General features: G+C 37.7%; 1 protein-coding gene across 2 annotated transcripts in view; it reads right to left on the minus strand.

Annotated features, from left to right (window-relative positions):
• Nucleotides 1-6,408: 6,408 nt before the first annotated feature.
• Arpc1 (Actin-related protein 2/3 complex, subunit 1A) overlaps nt 6,409-17,112 on the minus strand; it is a 380,782-nt gene continuing 370,078 nt past the window's right edge. For both annotated transcript variants that reach the window (XM_090398241.1, XM_090398242.1), the window contains exon 12: nt 6,409-6,775. In XM_090398241.1, coding sequence (XP_090254367.1) covers nt 6,737-6,775 — 39 coding nt within the window. In that variant the 3' untranslated portion in view covers nt 6,409-6,736. The remainder of the gene's footprint in view (nt 6,776-17,112) is intronic.

Below are 17,112 nucleotides of genomic sequence, written 5' to 3' on the forward strand. Positions count from 1 at the left end.
AATCCTGTGGATTTTTATCCCTTCATCGATAAGGAGTTGATTAAATGTAGAAAAAATTATTGAGCACCTGGCTAACCCAATTTAGGGCCATGTGAGAGAACAAATGCCTCCAGGCAATTGTGTTTCCATCTTTTGTTCTCATCATAGTTGGATGACTCTTGAATGAGTTGATTGGGAGTGGAGAGCTGCCTGAGCAAAGTATGTAGAAGCAATCCCGTGAAGTAACGCGGGTATATCTGGTATGACTCCAGGAGTTTGTTACTGAGACCGTTAACATTCCAGAATGTGAACTGTATGGAGTTACTTGAGATAGTCGGATTATCCATTAAGCATTGAGAATATGACTTGAGAATTTTTCAAGAATTTGTATCACTCTGGTTGGGGTTCGTTTTGCTAAAAGCAGTTAGCATTTCTCCTAAGGTAGTAACTGGGACACAGAAGAGTTTTGACTGCTTAGAGCGGGATCTGCTCTTTTTGAATGCGAGGCAACCACTGTGGCAGGTGCTGCACGCTTCTGTGATGTTGGAGCTCCTGTTTCCCTAGCTTTCAATAGGTTAGCTGGGCAGAGTGTGCAGCATTTGTAGTTCGCCAGGTGGTGACTACCACAATTTGAGCACTTAGCAGTAGTGCATGGTTTGGAACAGGTATGAGAGGTGTCTCCGTATTTTACGTATCTATACTCTACTCTACAGAGCTTCTGCACTAAGTACAGGTGCCCATATTTCTGGCAGTGGTGGCATTGACCTGCAGATGTTTTCCTTCTGAGTGGTTGTTTTAATCACATTACAAACAGTCTTTAAACGATAGATCTCTCTCTCTCTCTGATCCTTGATGCTTTCCACTAGAATCAGAGGCACGAGACGTTTGTCTGCCCAATACATACGCAAGACTTATCGGCTCTAGGCCTTGTGACTTTACGTCAGTTGCTATCTCATCTGATGTTATCGTTTCCACTAGACCTCCAACCTTTAGGTTTTTATCACTCTTTAGTTGAAATGTATATGGAATTTCCAGTTCATCCTTGAGTTTTGTAAGCTGATGCTCCTTCGGGTTGAATTCAATGGAGTTTTTAGCTGTGAACTTAATCTCTGAGTTCATTACCTCTGCAACTGTCGACCATTGGTCTTCAGCTCTAAGAATCACTGGTGGGACTCGCTCTTTGATCTGTGCCGCTGTCCATTGGTGCTTCAGGTTCTGCGGCTGGAGTTTCCATCCTGTGCTTTTTTCTGCTAACTACCTGATAGTCATCAGTCTTCCAAGGACTGGACATCAGCTGTTGAGAGTCTCTGGTGTTGTGCATCTGTTTCGGTTGCCAGGATCAAATGGAGCTGTACTCTGCCTGGCAATTGGGTATGTAGTATTACTCTGATTTTTCTGAATCTGAATACCGAGATCGGTTGTTTTAAAGTCTGGATCTTCAAACAGATCTAGACTTTAAATTCTCATTTTAACTCCTGACTGCCAGCCTACACCAAGTGTAGACCGGCAGTTTAGAGTCAAAATGACTCCTCTAGGCAGAAGACTACTGATGGTACAGGGCAGGGAACAGGAGAGGGCCTGGGAAAGTTGCATAAAAGTCAAAACCTTGCCTTGCACTGAACGAATGCTGATAAGTCCACTCAATCCTCACAATCGACGATCTCCAATCGCTCAGTCAATCTCAATAGTCAATACTCTTTATCACTCATACTAACCACTACACTTGTCAATCACTAACTAATATCGATAGTTTTTCTACTCTGCCGTCAAATACTCATCCAGTCCATGACCAGTCAATCTGTGAAGTTCACTTATATGCGTTTTATATATATTCGAATTTTTTTATTTTATTTTTTTGAAGATTTGGGACAATTTAAAAAAACTCGCGGATGAACCGAACAGCCTAGAAATATCGAAAAAAAAATTAAAGATAGGTGTCATGAATGCACAAAATATATAGATACTAGTATTTTATCATTTACTACCATTTAAGTATATACAAATCTATATTACAAAAAGTTGAAATTTATCAAAACTTATGCACAAACACAAACGCTTAATTAAAGACCTCTTTAATTAAGAGTAAACGAAGTATGTAGTATTAAATCATAACTGCACAAAATTAACTGTTATTAATTAGCATGAAATAAAATTTTATAATGATTCATTCATTAGTGTATAGGCTAGGCCAAAGTTTCCCAAAGCATGCTGTGGAGCCCTAAGGCTCCACAACTGAAATTCCAGAACTCAGCAACTTTGTTTACATACATTCAATTATTTAAATAAATCAATGAATCAAATGCGATATTTGTCTCTGTCTTATAGGTATGTTTTTGCGAGCAGTTTTTTTTTTTTTTTTTTTTGAGTAAGCAGACACCTTAACATGGGTAGTTGCCATTGCCTTTGCTTCCATCACAAATGATATGTAAAATTTTATAGCAAGAGATTGGCCAGTAGTGTCCGGTGTCTGTGTGCAAAACTTTAGTTGGCACCCCCTATACCTAGTAGCACGCCAGTAGTGTCTGGCGTCTGTGTGCAAAACTTTAGTTGGCACCCCTATACCTAGTAGCACGCCAGTAGTGTCTGGCGTCTGTGTGCAAAACTTTAGTTGGCACCCCCCCCCCCTTCCAATAGAAAAATCACTTTAAAAAAACGTTTTTTAAAGTATTTCCTACTCTTTGGCATCTTTACTAACCTGGCACCTGTGTGCGTTGCACACATTGCACATATGGCCAGCACACCCCTGGACAGAGTTTAAGGTTTCTGATTTTTCCATTCACTTTACTGTACTTTTGATTCATGGTACTGTGTTGCCGGTGCTGTCGATAGAAACCTTGAGTAATCATTTGCTCAATAGGATTTATCTAATCATATTCTAATTTATGACAGTAGCTAATAGAAATTTCAACTAACTATGAATTAAAAGCCAAATTTAAAAAAAGTGAACTTTGAACATTTTGGAACGACTTATGTGAGAAATACTCAGAAACTGCTGTTCAAGCTTTTGATATGTATCCAACAACATATCTTTGAGGAAAGATGTTCTCACTATATGCAGCTACTAAATGACTTGGCATTATAACAGTGCCAAGTGGGACAGCCTCTGCTACTTCTATGCCTCATTCCCATGGTTAGACTATTGCCTCCAACCTTCCAAACCAAACACACGCACCAAACTTATAACTAAAGTAATCCTCACTAGCATGGAATCATATATTCCCCACAGTACTCTGACATGCCATTCCCTAACTAAGCCCCAGTTTTCCAAAAGATGCACCAAGGTTGTACAAATGAAAAAACAAACATACCATTACTGGCTCAAATTAAGAACCCCATCCTCCCTTAGCGCGTATATCCAAGACGAAATAAATGCAAAAAAACAATCAATGCTTCTAAAACAGAGTTCGAAAGAGCAAAAACCAGGAAATTAGCAGATTGTCCAAATGGCAGCCAAGCCTTTTGGTCCCTCGCCAAAGGAATTGGTCGTAACTTTTGCCCAACACTATTCCCACATCTATTCTGCATCATCACCTACAGAATAGGCCAATCTCCGAGCCTCACACTGTGCTTCCAATGCATGCATAATTGACAATGGCAAATTTCCCCCCCAACCATTCCAGATGACCAACATACAATGCCCACATATCCTTTTGCCAGAAAGAGATTAGCAAAATACTGTCCAAATTAGACACAAAAGACTCCCAGCCCTGATGGCATTCCTCCAATTGTCCCGAAGGTTTGCGCACCAGAACTGTCTCCTGTCCTATGTCGCTTATATATACTTACTCCACTGGTATCTACCCCATAGCCTGGAAACTGGCCTATATTCAAACCATTCCCAAGGGCAACAAGTCAATGCCATCCAACTACGACCCCATCTCACTCACTTCAGTCCTGTCTAAAGTAATGGAAAAAATCAATTCCCAACTCTTATACATCGAAGCTACAGTTCTAATAAACAACTGCCAGTATGGAGTCCATCATTGCCGATCAACAGATCCGCTCACATGTCACTTATCTCTGGACAAATGATATGGAGAAGTCTGGCGAATCACAAGCGGTTGCCCTTGATATCTCCAAGGTGTTTGACTGGGTCTGGCACAAGAGCTTACTAAGCAAGCTGCCATCGTTTGGTTTATCTCAAGACCTCTGTAGTTATGCAAGCTTCCTGTCTAGGTGCACACTATGTGGTGGTTGATGGCTCCTCATCCTCTCAGCATGCAACTAATGCCAGGGTTCCTCAAGGTTCTGTCCTCTCACCAACCCTCTTCCTACTATATATCAATGACCTACTTCAGCTTACCTCCAACCCAATGCAGTTTTGCAGACAGCCATTCCATTGTGCTCCTCCCTTTCTTCTGAGAAACTTTACTCCACACAGCTCACCTCAACCTACAGAACAGCAACCACCACTGCCCTCAATTCAGACCTCGAAGCCTATAGTTCAGATAACCTAGTCCATTTCAATGCAAATAAAACCTAGTACTGTCTCATTTCTCATAAAAAAAGAACCATTTTCTCCCAGTGTTATTTTTGACAACACCCAAATTTCCAGACAATCTGCAATTTCACTTCTTGGAATTACCCTGACATCAAGCCTCTCCTGGCATAATCACCACCAGCATTGCATCCTCAGCTAAAAACTAGGATTTCTCTTTAGCTCAAGACATTACTTCACCCCTGAACAGCTGTTAACCTTATACAAATCAGAAATCCGCCAAAACAATGAATACTGCTCCCATATGGGGTGGGAGCCCAAAAAATGCTCGACTTAATACAGAGAGAAGCAATCACACTTAATGACCCATCTCTTACCAACTTACTCCCCACTTTCGCACAGACGATCGGTCTCTGTACTATATATTTTCTAAAAATATTTCCATGGAAAATGTTCATCCGAAATAGCATTAATAATTCCCCCACTTAGTACTAAGCTCGTTGGAACACATGCAGCTGTTGATCAACATCCCTACACAGTGCACCTTGAAACCCACAGAAAAAGTTTCTTCTCATCCTTCATTCCTGCAACTGCTATACTATGGAACTGTCTTCCTTGATGTGTTCCCCTAAGGAATACAATATACAGTCATTTAAATCAAATATGAAATAGTACCAGTTGGGAAAGAAGGTACTTATGTACTATAGGTTGATCTACCAATCTCTCATGTATGGGCTCAACATAAAAAACTAAATATAGAAACAGATTAAATGCAGAAAACGATATGATGCTAAAAGTTGCATCCATCATACCAGACTTTGAAAAACTCTGCAATTCAAAACAACCACGCAGTAGTCATTAAAATGAACTTGAATTTTTTAAAATTTACGGAGTACTAAATTGTAAAATAATGACTGATTTTTTCCTTTTTTTTTCATGTTTATTTTAAAGATTGAGTTGTGAGGGCTCTCAAAAAAAAAATTTTGCTTGCTTTAGGGCTACAATTTAGCAAGAAGTTTGGGCTAGGCTACCGCAAAGCAATCATATTCTCCCTTCATTTGAATTGTTATACCTATAAATAAATATGAATTTCTTTTTCAGATTATCTTTTCATATCTGATATGTAGTATTAGTAATATGCATAACATATACAGTATTTTCTATCATATACGACAATACTGATGTAGGTACTGACAGACACGTAATATTCATCTTGTAAACATATGAAGTAAACTTAAGGTATCATTACAGTAGAGTATAGTACAGTAAATGTATTTTCACTTCCTTATGGTTTTCTTTAATAAAATTTTTTCTCTAAATGACTTTATTATAAGAATACAGTCTATAATAATTAACCAGCCTGGTTGGCCGAGTGGTTAGCGTATCTGCTCTCCAGCCAAAAGGCTACAGGTACGAATCCTGCCGTGGGCATGGATGTTTGTCTGTGAAAATACTAGTAGTGGTGGGTGGTAGATGACGTTGGTGAATTGAGTGGTGGAGACTGAGAGCAGGTGCCCTCCCTCGATGAGCCATTGGACTCCCTGGAGGTGTCACGTAATAATAATACATGCAAAATATGTGTTCAATTGACTGTTTATGTTATTGGTAAAACTTCTGGTCAACGGCTATTAGTTTTTGGGAAGTCAAAAGTTATAATCGAATTTTCAAACAATGCGGGAGTTGCTCCCCCCCCCCCCATGTTGTTCAAGGGTCAACTGTATAGTGATTTTCAATTTTTTACGCCCCCCCCCCCAAGTGGACTACCACAAATTGGCTGAAAATTATATTTCCATCATATTATATTATAAAATAAAATGATAATTTTTTTTGAAAGAAAATTACAATATTATCACTGCTTTATCCTCCAAATTTATTTGAGTATTAAAAATATATTCAGAAAGTGCTTCACATAAAAACACTTTCCTATATTAACACTTTAAGTTAATTTTTAAAGATATGAGTTCAATCATAGAGAAGCAAAAAGACAAACATTAAATGATTCGATTTATTTTGAATATACAGTGCAACAGTTCTTTCAAGGAACAAGAGAAGATGGAAGCCAGTTTTGGGTATAATTAATTCATCAATATGAATTTACACTGCCACTAAAACTTCATTTTCATGGCTGTAATGGAGAAAAGAGAATGTCATTTCTCACTATGGTATCAAACTGTAAAGTTCTGAATTCAGTACAATGTATCAACAAGTGCAAAAAAAAAAAAAAAAAAAAAATACTGAAGGCAGCAGCACCAAAGGAAAGAACCATTCCAGATTATTTGCTGGAAATTACAAACACCTCCTGTACTGTAAATGTTTTGATCACACTATCTTCATACCTGACAGGGATGATTCTAGAGACTGTAATGAAAAAATAATACACATTAGTAAATAATAATAAAATATTCAAGACACATTTCAAATTCATTATGAAAAAATTGAGCCTAGTATTATTTTTGAGTACTAAATGGAAAGTAATAATAATTGAAATTTGAGTAATAATAATTGTAATGAGCACTTTTTTTTTTTTTGCTCCTGTGTACATGCTTAAATGTAATTTTCGATTGCTTAAAAAATATGCTCAGATAAAACATCTTGCAAAAAGAAGACATTTTAATCATTGGAATCAGTTTAGTAGTTACCAAAAAACTGGTTTCAAAATTGCCTAGAGCCATGTTGATCTAGCTGCTCCAGAAGAACAAAAAGGCAGTAGCCATTGTAACAGAATAAACTTTGACTACATATGTTGATGAACTACTAAGTTATATGCCTGCTTAATAATCATTAAGTTATCAGCCAAGATCATGTCTGCTGTAAATGCAACAGCTGCACAGGCAAGATTGACAAAATTGACTTATTGCAATGTTCTACGGAATGCCGTGAATGTTATCATCCTACATGCAGAGGCATTACATGTAGGATGATACATGTTCATGGAGAGTTGGATACTTACACAATCTAACTTGAGGAAAATGTCAAGGACAAGAAATTAAAATGGAAGTGCCACAGTTGTATGAGGAATAATACATTAGCATAAATAACACTAAAGACACCAACAGATTAAATTCTATCAGCAATAGTTTAATTAAACCATTAAATAAAGATAATAGGTTCACTTCTGAACCTGGCTCCCACTGAATAGAGCTCAGATCTTTCCACTACAACATCTGTTTATAAAAAATTCTAACTTCTTTTGCCACAAACTTCCACAGTTGGGTACTGACAACAATACATACCTTGTTTCATAACTTACTGAGTTCCAAGGATACCCCTAACAAGAAGGATCTTGCTTGGAGAATTGCATACGGTCACCTTCCACTCAATACCATCAAATGGAGGTATTTCAACATCAGAGATCCAATCTGTGACATGCTACCAATTGGAAATAGTAAAACACATACTACAGCTGCCCTCTTGCCCTGTGTATTTGGAACAGATTAAGTAATGTGTTGGACAATCCATTACTTACAGTAGAACATGTTCTATTTTGCAGTACTCATCACTTGTCAGCAATGGGAAGAGAATTTTGATTTTTTTTTTTATTAATGAATTAAAATACTATTTATGGAAAGCAAAGAGCTCAGTGGATGTGGCGTTTACACACCACGGCGCTTGGCCGCACGAAGGAAGACTTGGTTTCGAGTCTAGTCGGCGACTAGAGGAAATTTTTCCAAGCCTTTTTTTGACCGGTTCCCGAGTTAGTCAATCCCTGCCACGGGCAAGCGGGTTTTTCCTCCTGGAAACTCAGGTTTTTCGTCCCGTAAACTCAAGAAAATCGACCGTAGAACCCACATTATTTCAGACATTAAATATGTTGTGTTAGGGACCACGAGATGGCGGCACATTTGAGCCGTCTCTCTTCACTGTGTACCACTTAATTAGTGATAGCCTTGGGCCATCTATCTCTGATTGGTACCAGTGGAGATTGAACTGCCCACGCAGTCTCCAAAAGTTAGATAGGGCTAAATGGCCTCGCCTACTCCCCTTATACGGGAATAAAAAGGCTTTAGCTGATTTTTTTTTTTTTTTTTGAAGAAGAAACATGGATTTGAAAACCAGTAATATGATATATAAATGCTTTACAATATTGTATTGTGGAAATTTTATTGTTCAGTCAGATGATTTCTGTATTTAGAAAGAAGTATTCTAGGAGATATCAAATTTTTGGCTAGGTGGTGAAGACAAAGTCGGTTCCATCAGCAGGTAAGCATGGCATCAGTTGTACCACCTTATTATGGCCACTCTTCTCCTTTCGGAGAAGAGTGGCCATAATAAGAAATTGGATGGCAAGTTTAAATGTGGCCATACCAGCCTTGAAGATGATCCACATGAAGGACATCCAAAAAAAAAAAAAGTATCTTTGCTACGAGTTTCTAGTGGGTGTACCACCTTACCTCGGTCCTGAAGATATTTTCAGGCACAAACTTTGTTTGCTCACACTTGGATAAAGGATTAAACTATATTTATTATAGTCTAACCAAGTGCAAAATAAACTTCCATCTTTCTCTAACTCCAGAGTAATTTAATAATAAGGTGGTACAACTGTTGGCAATTCGTATAGATAAATATGACCTCTATTGCTTCTGCCCTAGTATCACCACTTCTGGTCTGCCTCCCACTGACGAGACCTCAATAAAGGTAGAAACCGGTCTGGGTAGTGGCACTTCCCTTAATGCATAGCATTATACATGTCTGCAAGGAGATGTGTTTTGTATTATGGGCGATACTGGGACAAGGAGTGATGAAATCTTGGTCCACCTTTGCTACGAGTTGCCAGTGGGTGTACCACCTTACCTCAGTCCTGAAGATATATTATTATTATTATTATTATTTGACACCTCCAGGGAGTCCAAAGACTCATCGAGGGAGAGTGTGCTAAGAGCATCGAACGATTGGTTCCCTTCCAACTACTAACCACGCTCAAACTTACTTAACTGAGCCATTAGTAGCAGAGGCTCTACCAATCGACCAACCTATCACACTTGGATAAATGATTAAACTAAATTTATTATAACACCAGAAATTATTGATCAAGTGCACGATATGGTATTATTGGATGATAGCAAGTCAAAGTGCATGAAATTGCTGATACTATAGGCATTTCAAAAGAACGTGTAGTATATATGAGGGTGATCTGAAAACTTCTTGGCCTAACAATGAAAAACCGATTTTATAAATTATTTTTATTTTTCAAAATAATCTCCCTTAACACGTTCATTGCCAAGCTGAAAATTGGAATTTCGTGTGGGAGCCAAATTTTTTTTTTTACTTGATAGCGACGTCCACGCGATATCGCGTGATTGGCAATGAACATGCTAAGACTAATACACTTATTCCAGTGCCATTATCTCGGCCCTGTAGTGGTTCTTAGTAAGTTATGCAAAATACACCTCTACAGCTGCAAAAACCTCTCGATTCGAAGAAAAACGCTGACCAGCGAGAAAGAGTTTCAGTTTTTAGAAAGAGGTAGAAGTCAGAGGGAGCCAAATCTGGGGAAATAGATGTTCCAACAATTCATAGTGCAGATCCCTTAATTTTCCCATTGCCAAAACACCTTTGTGGGTAGGTGCACTGTCCTGATAAAAGAGGATTTTTTCCTTCTGCAAACCAAGTCTTTCCTCACAAATTTTTTCGACAAGTCTGGTTAAAAGATCGGAATAATATTCCCCGGTTGTTTTACCCTTTACAAGATAATTAATAAACAAAATGCCTTCAGCGTCCCAAAAAACTGATGCCATGCTTACCTGCTGATGGAACCGACTTTGTCTTCTTTGATGCTGAAAAAACCTCTGTCCACTGCCTTGACTGCTGTTTGGATCCTGGTGTGTAATGGTGAATCCAAGTCTCATTCACAGTAATAAATCGATGCGCAAAATCAGTTTTATTTCTTGTCAAAACACTCCAAGCACTGTTCAGAGATTTTCATGCAAGTGTGTTTTTGATCTGCTTTGAGCAATCATGGTACCCATCTTGTGCAAAGCTTTTTCATTTGCAATTTTTCATGCAAAATATATTCTACATGTTCTTTTGAAATGCCTATAGTCTCAGCAAATTTCGCGCACATTGACTCGCCGGTCATCCAATACCATATCGTGCACGTGATCAATGATTTTTGGTATTGTTACACTTTTTGGATGTCCTTCACATAGATCATCTTCAAGGCTCATACGGCCACATTTAAACTCAGCAGCCCATTTCTTAATTGTCGAAAACGAAGGAGAAGAGTGCTCAAACTTTTATGAACTTCGACTGAATTTCTTTTGGTGTTAAACCTTCTTTTAGAAAGAATTTTATAACCACATGATACTCAATTTTATCCATTTCATACAGACAACAATTTTGCTTCAGACAGCTGTATAAAACAAACTACTTGATAGAATGACTTCCAGTTTCACATGGATGCTTATGACAGATGTACCAATTTAGAAAAAAAAATCTTGCCGATAGTATACCTACCATGGTCGAGGCAGAGAACTTTTCATACCACCCTCGTATTTTGTGAGGAATTGCAAATGATAAAGCTTTGCACAAGATGGGTTGCGCGCTTGCTCACAGCAGATCAAAAACGCACTCGCTTGAAAATCTCTGAACAGTGCTTGGAGCATTTTAACAAGAATAAAACTGATTTTGTGCATCGATTTATTACTGTGGATGAGACATGGATTCACCATTACACAGTAGAATCCAAACTGTGGACAGAAGCCGGTTGTTCAGCACCAAAGACAAAATCGGTTCCATCAGCAGGAAAGGTCATAACATCGGTGTTTTGGGATGTTAAAGGCATTTTGTTTATTAATTATCTTGAAAAAGGTAAACTAATAACCGAGGAATATTATTCCGATCTTTTAACCAGACTAGACGAAAAAATTCGTGAAAAGACATGGTTTGCAAAAGAAAAAAATCATCTTTCATTGGGACAATACACCTGCGCACAGAGGTGTTTTGACAATGGGAAAATTAAGGGATATGCACTATGAATTGTTGGAACATCCACCCTATTCCCCAGATTTGCCTCCATCTGACTTCTTTCTTCCCCAAACTAAAACTCTTCCTCACTGGTCAGTGTTTTTCATCGAATCAAGAGGTGATTGCAGCCATAAATGGGTATTTTGCGGATCTTACTGAGAACCATTGCAGGGTCGGTATAATGGCACTAGAGCATCACTGGAATAAATGTATTAGTCTTAAGGGAGATTATGTTGAAAAATAAAAATAATTTTGATATTATAAATTCGTTTTTCTACTGTTAGGCTGAGAACTTTTCAGACCACTCTCTTGTTAGAATTTGCTGTGGACCATGAGATGATCTGTCACACAAGATTCTGGGAAAAAGAGTGTAGAAAATGGACATGGCAATCAAATGATGGGAAAACCAAGAATATGATCAATATGATTACGATTAAAAGAAGATGGATAACATTACAGTAGTGTCAAACTTCTCAAGAAAGAATAAGTGGAGCAGAAATAGTAAGAAGGTTCAGAACAATGGTAGAAGAGAAACTTAAGAGTGGGAGGAAAAAAAAAAAAAAAAATTCAAATCTAAGAGTAAAAGGAGTAATGAAAGGGATAGTAGACACAGTTGAAGAAATAGTACCAGAAGAAGAGAAGATCAAGAAGTGAATTAGACAAGAAACACTGAAATTAATACAGGAGAAGAGAATATTGAAGATAAGGGATACAACAGAACAAATAGAGGAGAAATATAAAAGAAAGTGTAATGAGGTGAAAAAAGCAGTCGGAATGGATAAGATGAAATGGTTAGAAGCCCAGTGCAATAACACAGAACAGCACTATGGAAAGCATTGAACTAGGTTGGTGTACAAAATGATTAGAACCATTAATAGAAGGTGGTAACCAAAACAGACCACAAATAAAGATGAAAAAGGCAAAGTATTGATGAATAAAGATAAAATGGTACAGCGATGGACAAGATACTGTAGTGAGTTATTATTATTACTTGACACCTCCAGGAAGTCCAGACTCATCGAGGGAGAGCACCTACTCTACAATTCCACCATTAAATATACCTACTACTACAAACATGAACTACCATCATCATCATCATCTAGACCAGTGCCATCTACCGCCCACCACTAGTATTTTCACAGACAATCACTAACATCCATGCCTACGGCGGGATTCGAACCCACAGCCTTTCGGCTGGAGACCAGATATGCTAACCACTCAGCTAAGCAGGCCGGCTATGCTATATGAACAAAAACTAGATTTAGAAAGCATTGGGAAACTGATTGAAAAATTGAAGCAGATATCACCAGGTAATGAGTATAATATGGACATTTTAAGAGGAGAGGTAGAAAAGGCAATAGGATGGGTAAAACATAACAAGACTGGAGAAATGATTAAATATGGTGGTGAAAGTATGGCAGAAATGCACCAACTATGTAATATAGTATGGAAAGAAGGGAAAATACCAGAGGAGCAGGTGAAATCGATATTAGTGACATTATACAAGAAAGGAAATAAGCCAGAATGTAAAAATTATAGAACAACTGCTTTGACAAGTCACCTTGGTAAGGTGATGTTGATGACAGAAAGATTGAGAACACAACTGGAAGCATACCTTGCAGACGAGCAAGCAGGATTTAGGTAAGATATATAACTACAATGAACACACGGGGCAGAGCTGACTACTACCGGGTGCATCCCCAGGTGGCGGATCGGGGAACAGCCTTCAGATATGGAGGCTAGCTGCGATATAAGCAGAGCAATCTGGCGAATAAGCAGCCGTGGACCAACAGTGACTGAGCTATCAGGGCGTGGGGGAGCAGAAGTGGCAACTCTGTTTCACTTAAAACCTCACAAAGCCCAATGACAACTCAGTGACATGGCGAGTAGTGCCGCCATTAAATAAGCACCTGCTGGGGTCACTGCCCCTGACATTGGGAAGCAGCATTGTAAGTACTGACACAAGGTTGAAGCCAAATGATGACGGAAAAGCTTGTGATCAGATATTTGCAGATGGCAATATTATATTGTGTACATCTGTAATACTGCAGAGCAGAAAGCAAACGGAGAAACTACTGCTCTACCTTATCTCCAGAACAACCACCATGGCGAGCAAACCCTTACAATTGGCCCCAAGATCTAGGTGTCCCTTAAATGGGACAGGGGTGCGAAGAATCTCCGGGCTCAAAATGGTGTCCACTTTTAAAATTGCAACTTGGAATGTCAGAACTCTGTATGAAGCTGGCAAATTAAGAAATGCCACAAGAGAAATGAAGAGGCTGGGCATCCGGATTTTGTGAATTTGCGAGACAAGATGGCCAGGATCTGGAAAGTGTCAACAAGATAATACAACAATGTATTACTCTGGGAATGATGAGAACAAACATCGACATGGTGTAGCTGTAATAGTAGATGAAGAAATCAATAAATCAGTAATAAATTGGATTCCATTTTCTGAAAGGATAATGCTGTTACAACTTAAGGGAAACCCCATTAACATAAATATCATCCAAGCTTATGCACCCACAGCTGACAAAAGTGAAGAAGATGTTGAAGAGTTTTATGAACACCTAAAAGAGATTAAAAACCTAACAAAAAAACATGATATAAACATAGTGATGGGAACAGTTGTTGTTGTTGGCGAACATGGCTTATGCACCAGAAACGACAGAGGAGATCGCCTAGTCCAGTTCTGTCAGGAAGATCTAACAATAGCAAATACCTGGTTTAAACTTCCACCCAGAAGACTGTACACTTGGAAATCGCCTCAAGATAACATGACATTGTCAGAAATCAAATTGATTATATACTAATAAATAAAAGATGCACAGTAGTATAAAGAATGCAAAGACTTATCCTGGAGCAGATATCTCATCAGACCACAATCCCATAGTTGCAGAAGTACGTCTTAGATTAAAATCAGCTAAAAAATCACAAAAGAAGAAAAAAAAAATTGATGTAGAAAAACTGAAAGACCCGAACATAAATAAAAGTGCCAAGACACAGCTTAACCTGCGATTACAACAGATTAACATAGAAGAAAATAAAAGTGTGGAATCTCTTTCGAATAGCTTAAAGAATGCCATCGTAACCACAAGTATTGAAGAAGTAGGTTATGTGAATAATATAAAACAACAGGAATGGATGACAGATGAGATTCTTTCTCTTATTGATACAAGAAGAATGTATAAAAACAAAGACCTAGCCAGGTATACAGAAACACATAACATCAAGAAAAAAATAAAAGAAGCCAAGGAAAATTGGATGAAAAATTTATGTACTGAAATTGAACTGCTTCAGAAGAAACATGATAATTTCAATCTGTATAAGAAAATCAACGAAATTTCCGGAAAACAGAGGAAAAAGCAAATAGTGTCTCTAAGAGACGAAAATGGAAAAATAGTTCTAGAAGAAGAGAATAAAGCACAGATTTGGATAAAATATGTAACAGAACTTTTCAATGATACTAGACAGAAGCCTATAAATATAAAAGATAACATTCAAGGACCAGCAATCATGAAATGCGAAATAGAGAATGCTATACGAACAAGTAAAACAGGAAAAGCCAGTGGACCAGATGGTGTGCAAACAGAATTTTTAAAATTAATAGAACCAGATAGCATCAAACTTCTTGAAAAACTATTTAATAAAATATATGAAAGTAATGAATTTCCATCAGATTGGCTCAAATCTACATTTATCACTGTCCCAAAGAAACCCAAAGCGAATTCCTGTGGTGACTTCCGACTTATTAGTCTAATGAGCCAAACATTAAAAATATTTTTGAAAGTAATTAAGAATCGTATTTATAGAAAAAGTGAAGAAACTCTAAGTGAAACACAATTCGGCTTTCGGAATGGTTTTGGTACTAGAGAAGCCCTTTTCTGTACCCAAATATTGATACAAAAATGCATAGAAAAACAGAAATCTGTCTTTATATGTTTCATAGATTTTGAAAAAGCATTCGACAAAGTCAGACACACTAACTTAATAGAAGTCCTTCAACAAATAAGGCTAGACGAACAAGACATAAGACTAATAACAAATCTGTATTGGAATCAGTCAGCTACTGTTCAATTAGACAACATTACCGCCAGTAATATTAACATCAAAAGAGGAGTGAGACAAGGATGTGTGCTCTCACCACTCCTGTTCAACATATATGCAGAGGTAATCTTTAAAAAAGCATTGGAAGAATGTCCAGAGGGAATCACAATAAATGGAAAGATTGTTGACAATCTACGATATGCAGATGACACCTTGCTAATTGCAGATAACATTATGGATCTCCAAAAACTCGTTGACAGAGTATACATAGAAAGCCAAAGAATGGGAATAAATATGAACATCAACAAGACAAAATACATGATCATCAGCAAACATCCAGCCTCATCACTGCAACTGACACTCAATGGGAAAAATATTGATCAAGTGTCAAGATATAAATATCTTGGTTGCTGGCTTAATGAACGGTGGGATCCAGAAATAGATATAAAGACAAGGATTGAAGTTGCACGGCAGTCCTTCATGAAAATGAGAACACTATTCTGCAATAAAGACCTAAACATGGAAGTCAGATGCCGAATGCTGAAATGTTACGTGTGGTCTATTCTGCTCTATGGAGTTGAAACATGGACATTGAAGGCGACAACCATCAAGAAAATTGAAGCCTTTGAGATGTGGCTATACAGAAGAATGCTAAAGATATCATGGACAGAAAAAATTACCAATGAAGATGTCTTAAAATCCATTGGCAAAGCTAAACATCTTGTACAAATAATCAAGAAACGAAAAACATCATATCTTGGCCACATCATGAGAAACAGCAAATACCAACTTCTACGAACTATTTTGATAGGAAGAATGGCAAAGGAACTAGAGGAAGAAAAAGAATATCATGGTTTGACAACATCAAGACGTGGACATTAAAGAGCAGTGCACAACTGCTCAGATTAGCACAAGAGCGCAGTTTGTTCGCCAAGATGGTCGCTGACCTTCGATAGAAGATAGCACAATAAGAAGAAGATATAACTACAATTCAACAGATTTTGACAATGCAGTTAATAGCAGAGAAAAAACAAAAACATACATACCTCTTTGTTGATTTTCAGAAGGCGTTTGAACAGTATCGACCAGAAAGTGATATTAGTAGTGCTAGAATACTATGGAATTGATAGAAAACTAATAGCTATATTAAAAGATGTGTATAAGAATGCAGTTGCAGCAGTTAGAATAGCTGATGATTTGGGGAAATGGTTTAGAACAAGCATGGGATAGGGGGGCCCAATATCACCAAGCATTTTCATCGCACATTTTGAAAGAGAAATGGATAAAATGAAGATGAAAAGGAATATCAAGGCATGGGATGAGAAATAACAATCTGAGATTTGCAAATTATGTTATTATTGAAGAAGACAAACGAGAGCTACAAAAAAACATTGAAACTGTTAAATGAAGAAGGGAAGAGATTTGGACTTGTTATGAACCTGGAAAAAACAAAGACAGGATTGCAAAGCGAAGAACAAATCTGAAGGCCATGGATAACATCTGGAAAAGTAAAGTGATCAGTCTGCAAACAAAACTACGAGTACTGGAAACATGCATTTTCAGTGGTGTACTGTATGAATCTGAAATGTGGGTAATAAATAAGGAATCAAGAAAAGGAATTTTGGGATTTGAAAGAACTTGTTACAGGAAGATTCTAAGAAGAGGATGAGTACAGAAAATCACAA

This window comes from Typopeltis vanoorti, chromosome 9 (genome assembly GCF_054136105.1).
Source record: "Typopeltis vanoorti isolate ZY-2024b chromosome 9, IOZ_Tvanoo_1.0, whole genome shotgun sequence".
NCBI classification, from domain to species: Eukaryota; Metazoa; Arthropoda; class Arachnida; order Uropygi; family Thelyphonidae; genus Typopeltis; species Typopeltis vanoorti.